Source organism: Elephantulus edwardii, unplaced genomic scaffold (genome assembly GCF_000299155.1).
Source record: "Elephantulus edwardii isolate Elephantulus edwardi_28Jun2011 unplaced genomic scaffold, EleEdw1.0 scaffold00121, whole genome shotgun sequence".
Lineage (NCBI taxonomy): Eukaryota > Metazoa > Chordata > Mammalia > Macroscelidea > Macroscelididae > Elephantulus > Elephantulus edwardii.
In genome coordinates, this window is record NW_006399871.1 from 2461114 (window position 1) to 2470813 (window position 9700).

The 9700-nt window shown below is 40.6% G+C and overlaps 1 protein-coding gene across 1 annotated transcript in view; it reads left to right on the top strand.

Annotated features, from left to right (window-relative positions):
- LOC102865830 overlaps positions 1-9700 on the top strand; it is a 50349-nt gene that overhangs the window by 34962 nt on the left and 5687 nt on the right. The window contains exon 5 of the mRNA XM_006893027.1: positions 7183-7220. Coding sequence (XP_006893089.1) covers positions 7183-7220 — 38 coding nt within the window. The remainder of the gene's footprint in view (positions 1-7182; positions 7221-9700) is intronic.

Consider the following 9700-nt stretch of genomic DNA (forward strand, 5'->3'; position numbering starts at 1 on the left):
AAAAATTTTATTTAAAAAAAAAAACCAAATCAAACATCATTAGGACAAAGACAAATCATTCTAGAATGACAGAGACTATCAGCTTAGTACCAAAAGTCATGTGCTCGGAATGAATGATCTTGGATTCATTTCTAAGACTTGAAGCTCTTTTGCAGATGGGATTATCTAAGTGGGGAAAAGATTATGATTGGAATTTGTTCAGAATTTCAAATAAAAAGCTTGTAGGATTGGTTCTGGAGTTCCTATCACTTGTCTTTGTTGTAGTTGGAGCTAACAGTTTAAGAGAATCATTCATTAAGAACGTGCCTAGGAGTGCAACAATGAATGAATGAAAACCCAAAATCTCTGTAAATGTTCATTAAAACTAATAAAATTTAATTAAAAAAAAACGTGCCTAGGAAGGTTTTCTGGTTTGAGAGCAAATAGTCCTTCCTAGGCTCACCTGCCATTTGTAATGTCTTCAAAAGCACTCTCACCTGAAGACAAAGCCAGGTGGCAAGTGTACGAGTAAGAAACTCACATACCATCTGAGCTTGTGTGAAGAACTGAAATGGGTTGTTATGGGAAGCCAAACGTTATACTTTACCCTCGGTTTGCAACAGGTTGTGGCTCCACTACAGCCCTCAGTCTTTCACAAGCCACCCACTGCCTTCCAGTGGATTCAGATTTTTTGCGCCCTTCCATCATGTCTCTGTAAATCTTTATGGGAGGAGACTGTCTGTCTGTGGATTTGAACTGCTAACTTTTCAGTTAGCAGCCCAGCATGTAAAACACTAAACCATCTAGGCTCTTTCCCCTAACACAAACTTCAGAGGTTAAGGAATAACATGTGGCTTAGGAAAAGTTAGAAAGGCATGAAGTTTAATGAAACAGTAAGGAATTTAATAAAGGAGATGGGGAAATGTTTTTAAACGTTTTAAACAGTGAATGCTTTACATAATGCAGGGTTTGAACAACAACAATTGACTTGATCTCTTGAATCTGTTATTAACACTATAGATTTATTTCTACTTTTTACACCAGAGCATTTATTACACAACTAAACACTGAATTGGCTGGTGTGGTTTGAACCAAAGGCTTGTCAGGTAGCAATGCAGCCTGTAACATTCTACTCCACCAGGGCTTCTTACAGATCATTCCTTTTCATTAATGATCTATCCACAGCCTCCACCATCACCTAAAGCTTTTGCTTTTTCACAATGATTTTCAGAGTAGTGTCATAGATGGGTTTTTGTTTGTTTGTTTCCCCCCCACCTCCCGTCATAGATGTTTTATATCAACAAATAGTTAAAAATTGCAAACACCTTCACCTTTATCTTGTTTATTTTCAATGCCTACTTAACCCATGATTAGACACAGGCACCTTCAAGCTGTAAACAAGTAGGATCAAGAATCCTGAACTGTTCCAGGAGTTCCTGATGATCTATTGGGAAAAGTTTTCAATTAGCAATAATTGTGCCTTGGATAAACCTCACTGGCTAGAATATTGCCACAGCACAAAGCTACTAGTGATCTATTGAGCAAAAGAGATAATAGGTAGGTGATAGAGAAATACAGAAAAAAGATAATACATAAAACCAGACAGACAAATAGCTAGATTGACTTCTAAACATGTTATGAGCTACCATGGAATAGACTCATGAGTAACCCTATGGAAAAAGAGACTGAAACTTTACCCAATCCTGTGTCCTTCTCCCATCTCTGCCATGTGAGAGCTCATAGCCACAGTCACTGTATCAAGCCGCCTCATTAAGAGTCATCCTCTCTTTTAGTGACTCTCTTGCTTTTCCAGCCCAGCATGATGTCTTTTTCCAAGGACTGTCTTCTGGCCCCAGCTAATAACTACATTCACAATATGAGATGAAGCTTCACCGTCAGTGTCTGTATGGAGCACTTTGGATGCACATCCTCCAGGACAGACTTGTTTGGTTTTGGCAGTACATGGTCAAGGTGGATTTGAAATCACCATTCCCACCTCCTGAAGGATAAGAGCGTGCTGGTTGTTTTTGGTGGTGGTAGGTGCTGTCAAGGCAACTACAACTCGTAGTGGCCTTCTGAACACGCAGTCTGACTCCTGCCAATCCTGTGTCATCCTCATCCTCTCTGTTCTTGGTAGGTGAAGGAGAATGGTCTCATTGTCACTACAATCTCTGCTCCTCAGATAAAGTCTTCCCCCTCTTTCCAGCTGTTCATCTGAATTGGCAAAAACCAGGACGTTCCAGGAAGACTGCAGAAAACGAGCTGCCCTGAGATGAGACTACACCTGCAAGATAGGAAAGAGGCACCAAGACTTCATGTGATCTGCTGAACCCAGCAACACTCCCTGTATATAAAAGCCCCACCACCTGCACACCCATGTTTACTGTGGCTTTGTTCACAACAGCAAAGAGCTGGGAACAACCCAAGTGCCCGTCAACAAACGAATGGATAGAGAAGCTGTGGTATATTCACACAATGGAACACTATGCAGCATTGAAAAACAAGGAACTCATGAAATATTATGCAAAATGGACGACCCTGGAGGACATTATGCTGAGTGAAATATGTCAGTGACAAAAGGATAAATAATGCATAGGGCCACTGTTGTAAAACGGGACTGACATCGGGGTTGAGGGAAGACAGAAAAGAAGGAGAAGAATGATGTATACGGCATTAAAACAGATGAGGGAGACAACTGTTTAAAAGGGATATATGATTGGGTATTATTGTCATGACAGGAGTCCAGAATAAAGGGTGCACAGTGGAGTGGACTTGGGGCCCAGCATTGCATAACAATGGAAGAGTTTTACTTTTCAAGAAGAGTGAATTGGGGGGAGGGGTGGGCAGAGAGAAAAGTGCAACAATGAATGAATGGAAACACTAAGTCTCTGTAAACTTTCATTTAAATTATTTTTTTTTAAAGCCCCACTATTAGCAAAGGCTGCAGACCTTTAATTCGAGAGCTCAGCCCACCTGCATCCAGGTGAAAATAAACCAGTTTATTGCATCACACTTAAACCTTGTATGGTTGATTCGAGTATCCTCATTCCCTGTGCCCCACAACCCTGACTCTGGACTCCTCCAAACCTTTAACTTTCTTTTCTTTTTTTAAATATTTTAAGTTTCATAGCAAACCATATTGTATAGATTTGGGGCCTAGGGCCCAGCCTGTTTGAGTACCTCACTCACTTGCCCCCTTCACCGGGCTACCTCCTCCCTCTCCTTCTGCGATCCCCAGGCCCCCTTCCCTCCAGCCTTTGGTCCACCGAGTCCTTCTCCCCAACTGTACACCTACCTCCGAGTTACCTGAGGTATGCGAGTAGATGCCCCCTCCTCTACTGTATAATCTGGCTCCCCGCGGAGGCCCTGGTCAAGGGATGGAACCTGGCCCATCCCTTCCCCGACTTCTCCGGAAACCCTCCCCTCACACTGGAGGAAGGAGTGGACACCCAAGGCCAGCAGTCCGAGGGTCTCCTCTCTCTGCTGAATTTGCTCAGCTTTTCTATGAGATTAAAGGAATTAGAAGCCACCCCCTGAGGGAACTCTCCTATAATTAGGAATGTGATAGGATTAGGGATTTTATATCCCAACCTTAATCTTCCTTCAACAATTCGATTTTTTTTGGAATCTTGATAGATCATTACATAGGTAGCAGATGATATCATCATAATTCATTCATTTTGGGGGGACACAACTCAATCCATGACATTCATATATGGATTTACTTGAAGTAAAGTTCACAATATTGATCAAGGACTAGTATAATCTAACTTGAACTTTTAATGGCATTAAAAATCAAATTGCTCACCAGTTTAAATTAGGTAAATGAAAATCAGATTCTATTTTAATTTTATAATTGTTATTGGTGTCATTGAGTCAAGTGTGACTCAGGTCTGAACCCTGTCCTCTGCTGAGTCACCTTCATCATCTCTGGTATTCTTATCCCATCACTCCAGTCACCGTGCTAATGTATCTTCTCGAGGATCTCCTCCTCTGCTCCACCTTTTAAAAGCATAGTGTCCCTCTCCAAGGAACAGCCTCTCCGAACAACATGCCCAGAATGTGTAAGATGAAGCTTTGCCATCCTTGCCTCCAAGGAGTCCAAGAAAGATCTGTTCTTTTGCCAGTCCATGGGACATTCAGCACTTTTCGCCAACACCATAACTCCAAGGCATCAACTCTTCTCCTGCCACTCTTATTCATTGTCCAGCTCTCAGATGCATAGCAGGTGATCAGAAATACTGGCTTGAATTGGGCTCACCTTAGACTTTACATTGAATCATTGCTCTTTGGGACTTTGGAGAAATACCTGACACCAGACTTTCCCAATTCTGTATTTCCAATCTCCTGACTGCTGGTACCAAGAGTGCTGATTGTGGATCCAAGCAAGACACTATCATTGTCTGTTTCCATCATTTCTCCGTCTATCATGATGATGCCTATTAGCCCCATGGTGAGGATTTTTATGTTCTTGATGTTCAGATGCAATCCATATTGAAGGCTGCAGTCATTGATTCCTCTGCAGCTAGCAACTCATGTCCTCCACGTTTTCAGCAAGCAAAGTTGTATCATCTGAATAACACAGGTTGTTGCTGAGTCTTCTTCCAATCCTAATGCCACACTCTTCTTCCTAAAATCCAGCTTCTCTACCAATTTTGTCAGGATACAGATTTTAGAAGGTATGGAGAAAGGCTACAGCCCTAATGCACATCTTTCCCAATTTTAAACTATGCAGTGCTCCTTAAGAGTTGTATAAACTTATGCATCAAAAGAGGATGCAGAGATATCAAGCAATCAATGAATTTTGAAAGTGGACTTGCGGAAATTAACAGTATAATGCTTCCAGTACTTAAGGAGTAAAGGTGCTCATTAACTAAAGGTAGAAACTGAGGTTTTAGTACTCTGCTCTCTAATGAGATGCCAGGGCAGCTGAAAGTATTATTTGAACACCTTTCTTTTGTAAGATAGCTTATTTTTTAATTGCCATGCTGCACCTCAAAGTTTAAAACTAGCACTGATGCAGGAGTACAGTAAAGCTATCTAAAAATGTAGTGCTTTAATTAGAAAGCAAACTCACCATGTTGATGGGGGAAACGCGAGTGAATGAAAAGACATTTTAAAATGACTGGAAACAAGGCACTGAAAGATGTTCCAGTCCCGCTTTTTGGAAGTTATCTTCCATAGGGCAAAACCAGACACTATAATTAGTCAAAAGAAATGAAAATATAACATTTTTTCTTGTGGGCTCATCATTCACAAAATATTGCAGATATGACTGTATCTTGGAAGCAGGAGTGACATCCACTTCCTAAACAACATGGCTCTGGAAACTCTATGAACTTTGATAAATGTCGATAGTTGTCAAGGGGCTTCTGGCCTTTTGTTAATAGGGTCGCTATGAGTCGTGCTGAACTCTAAGTCAATCAACAACAACAATAACAACATAACTATGTCAGTAGTTTCATCTTTTGATTTTTTTAAACATACATTGTGTTTTACACAATCTTTCATTTACATTGTGTTTCATATAATCATTTATATACATTCTATTTTATATTATTTTTAATTGGTTTGCTTACAAAGTTTAAACACATTATCTTTCTCCCTATTCTTCATTCACATTATGTTTCATACTTTTCATGCATTGTTTTATAATATCAATCACCATCGGACCTTGCCCATCATTACCGTGTGTCTTTTTGCCAGAGCCTTCCCATTTGCTTCCCCTTGTCCCTCCACCCACCGAACTGTGCAACCCTGTGGTTTCACCCCTACCTATCCTCACCCTTCCACTACCCCCTTCACCCCCTTGAATTCCTTTACATGTTTTACTAGTTATCCTTCTGTTTTTACAATAATGGTCTTATGAAGTATTCGTCCTTATGAGACTGACTTGTTAGTTCACTCAGCATAATGCTCTCCAGCCTCTCCCGAGTTACATAATAGTCTTCAAAATCATTGCTCCTAATTGCATACAGAATAGAGCAAGAATCCTGAGGTAGAATTACAGTCATTGTGGTAAAACACCTTTTTTTCCCCTAAAACTAGATTATTCCTTTTATTCTCAGAGGAAATGAATAGCTGATCTTTGAAAATCACATTTAGTATCAGAACCTTAAAAAACTATGTCCTAAAAAAAACCCAAACAAACAAACTATGTCCTAAAAAGGATCCTTTCCCTCTGTTCTTCCAGGAAAAAGCACTATTTGACATTCCCTAGTCTTGAGATAGTCACCAACAGTGAGTCTTGCACTTCTCATGCACAGTAGAAAAAAAAAATATAAGTGAGGTTCAATGACATTAACAAGCCAGGTGGGGCCTGAGATGCCCTCAACTGTGTGGATCCAGGCCCAGGGAAAGAGGCTAATCAGGATGTCAGTCTGCACACCTGTAACCTGTTTCTATCAAAGCTGTGGGTGGAGATCTTTCCAAATGCTGCAAATTTTGGTCAAACCTTTAAATTCAGAGCAACTTATAATGGTGAAAGGAGACTGGGCTCAGCCAGGGCTGCGTAACATGGAGCAACAACTTCCTGATACAGTCGTTTTTAACATTCTCTCCTTCCTGGATATAAAGAACTTGCTCCAGGCTTCCCAAGTGAACAAGGTAAAGCCCTTCACCCTCAGCTGCTCTGATGAACTGACCAGTGTGTATTCCCCCCTTCCTACCTTGCTCACTTTTTCACCAGCCCTGGGATCATTCTACTCCAGCATCACACCCAAACAGCCTCCCCTAATCCTTCTGCTTACCTTGTTCTGAATCCAGACTCACACATTCTACTCTGATACACCAGTGTCCTTGGTGCTCAGTGCCCTCTCCCAGGGAATGTGAGCACCAATTTTCAGAGTACCAGGGTGATAAGTTGTAGGGTTAGCATCATTCACTCTAAAGGTCAAGTTGTATGTCATGAAGATTGCTATATGAATGTGTTGCTATCCTAACTAGGTGGTCCTTGAGCCCTTATTTAGATCCCTAGGAAATTCACATTCCTTTCTTGGAACTCACAGGAAGACCAGTTTTAGCAGAGATAGGTCTCCATTATGAAGAGTCATCTTTTCCCAGTCACTCTCTGATTGTGAGGGCTCGGAGAGCAGGGATCTTGTCTGATTCACCTGTAGCCTCTGCTCCTAGAACAAAACGGTAGCAAATCAGTCAAGACGAGGGATCTTATTGACTGCTTTTCTCTTCCTTTCTCTCCCTTAGCAATGGCATGCTCTTGCAGAAAGTGGGAGGATGTGGCGGTGAGTAAAGAAGGGGTAGAATAAGGGAGGTGGAGGATGTCCCTTGGGGAGAGGAAGACTATGTTTGTGCACTTGCTGGAGACATCTAGCCCTGTGTTCATAAAGGTTTTAGTGAGTAAAGGGTTCCTGTGAGGTCATAGTGGTCCATGGAGACAGGGAGAATATCCAGGGAAGCCTGATGGGAGTATGACTCTGATTCCAGAATTATGTGTCTGAAGCAATGGTCCTTCTGCCATTACTCTTATGAAAAGCCAAGGAGAATGACATGGAAGCAATTCTACTTCAACCAAGAAAAGCAGGAACGTTGCTTGACATTGGCTCAGCCACAGGACTTTATGTATAAGGAATCTCAGAAGGTCGAAGGTATGTAAAAAGTGGCCTGGAGATGCATGATAGACGTATTTCCCAGAATTTTCTTTTCCACACCTGAATGAACTTCTGGGGTTTAATTCCATGAAGGGAATCCTAAAACCTGCTCTTACCAAGTCTGATTCATAGTGACCCTGTAGGAGAGAACAAATCTTTAAGTCCTTCTAACTCTAAGGCTTTCTGGAAACAGACGGCTTCATCTTTCTCCCATGGAGTGCTGGTGAGTTCAAATCATCGATCTCTCTGTTTTGATTGACTTCATAGCCTCTTTGTTTCTTTTCTTGTCCATTTTATGCTGAAAGTAAGTCAGAATGATCTATTTATAGTAAAATTTAAAAAAATAATAAAATCAAGCTTCATTACTCCCTTTATCTAGACACTTCTCCAGTCCCATGTAGAATGAAAATCAAACGATAAAGGAATTAGGGAGCAACTTTGATAATCTAACTTGTTATACTGGGAAAATCTGCTGTCAAGGACCTCTTGGAAATGCTAAAAAGCAATGATGTCAGTTTAAAGATTAGGGTGCACCTAATCAAATCCATGGTTTCCTCAGTTATTTTGGTTGCATCTGAAAGTTGCACAAGAAATAAGAATTGCAGAAAAATAATTTATGCTTTTGAACTATGGAAGAAGAGTCCCGTATATCCCATGGTCTGTCAAAAGAGCAAACAGATGTCTTTTGGAAGAAGTGCAATAGAGTACTCTTTTGAAACAAGGATGGTACTAACACTTCTCACATACTTTGGGCATGTTGTCACGAGAGGCCAGTCCTAGGAATAAGAAATCATGCTAGAAAAAGTAGAGAGTCAGAGAAAGCGAGAAAGACCCTCAACAAGATGTGTTGACACAGAATTTGTGACAATGGGCTCAGGTACACCAGGAATACTGAGTAAGGCACAGGATAGGGCAAGTTTCAAATCTTAACTTTGCTCACAAGGTTGATTCGATGGCACCTAATAATAGCAACAACAATGCTTTTTCCCCCTCTCCCCCCTTTTAAAAAAAAATTTGTACTGGTTTACATTATAAAACATTACTACAAGAAACAAAAAGACATGGAGAAGTGGAAGAATATCCCTTGTTCATGGATAGGGAAGACTCAATATTGTGAAAATGGCATTACTACCAAAGGCAATTTACATATTTAATGCAATCCCAAAACAAGTACCAATCCCATTCTTAGAGATGGAAAAGGCAATCTCCAGTTTCATTTGGAATGGAAAGAAGCCCCGAATAAGCAAAGCACTCCTTAAAAATAGAAGAAAGGCAGGAGGCATCTCACTCCCTGATGTCAAATCCTACTACACTGCCATGGTGGTTAAGATCATATGGTACTCGTTCAATGACACACACATAGATCAATGTAATAGAATTGAGAACCTGGAAATCAGCTCATCTATGGTCAACTGATATTTGACAATGAGATTAAATCAGTTAAGTGGGGAAACAACAGCCTTTTTAACAAATGGTGTTGGCAAAATTGGAAAAGTATCTGCAAAAGACTCAAGCAAGACCCACACCTCACTTCATATACAAAAACCAACTCAAGGTGGATCATGGACCTAGGACTAAAACCAAGGACTATAATCTTCATTAACGAAAAGCTTGGAAGAACGCTAGGAGTCCTAGTCCACAGCATAAGCAGTCTTCCAAGTATCCCGAAAAACCTACAACCAGGAGAAGATAAAATAGATGAATGGAACCTTCTAACAATCAAATTCCTATGAACATCCAAAAACTTCTCCAACAGGGTAAAAAGGGAAGCACCAACTGGGAAAAAGTATTTGGTAATGACATATCAGATAAGGACTTATATCTGGAATTTATAGAATACTTGAGCAACACAACAAGACAAAGGTAAATAATCCAATTGAAAAATGGGCACAGGCTATGCACAGACTCTTGACCAAAGCAGACATTCTGACAGCCAACAAGTACATGAAGAAATGTTCAAAATCCCTAGTTTTGATGCAGATCAAAACAGTTAGGAGATATCATCTCACCCCAGTCAGAAAAGCAAAATTTAACAGAACAGCAAGCAACAAATGCTGGTGAGGTTGTGGAGAAACTGGAACCCTTATTCACTGTTGGTGGAAGTGTAAAATGGT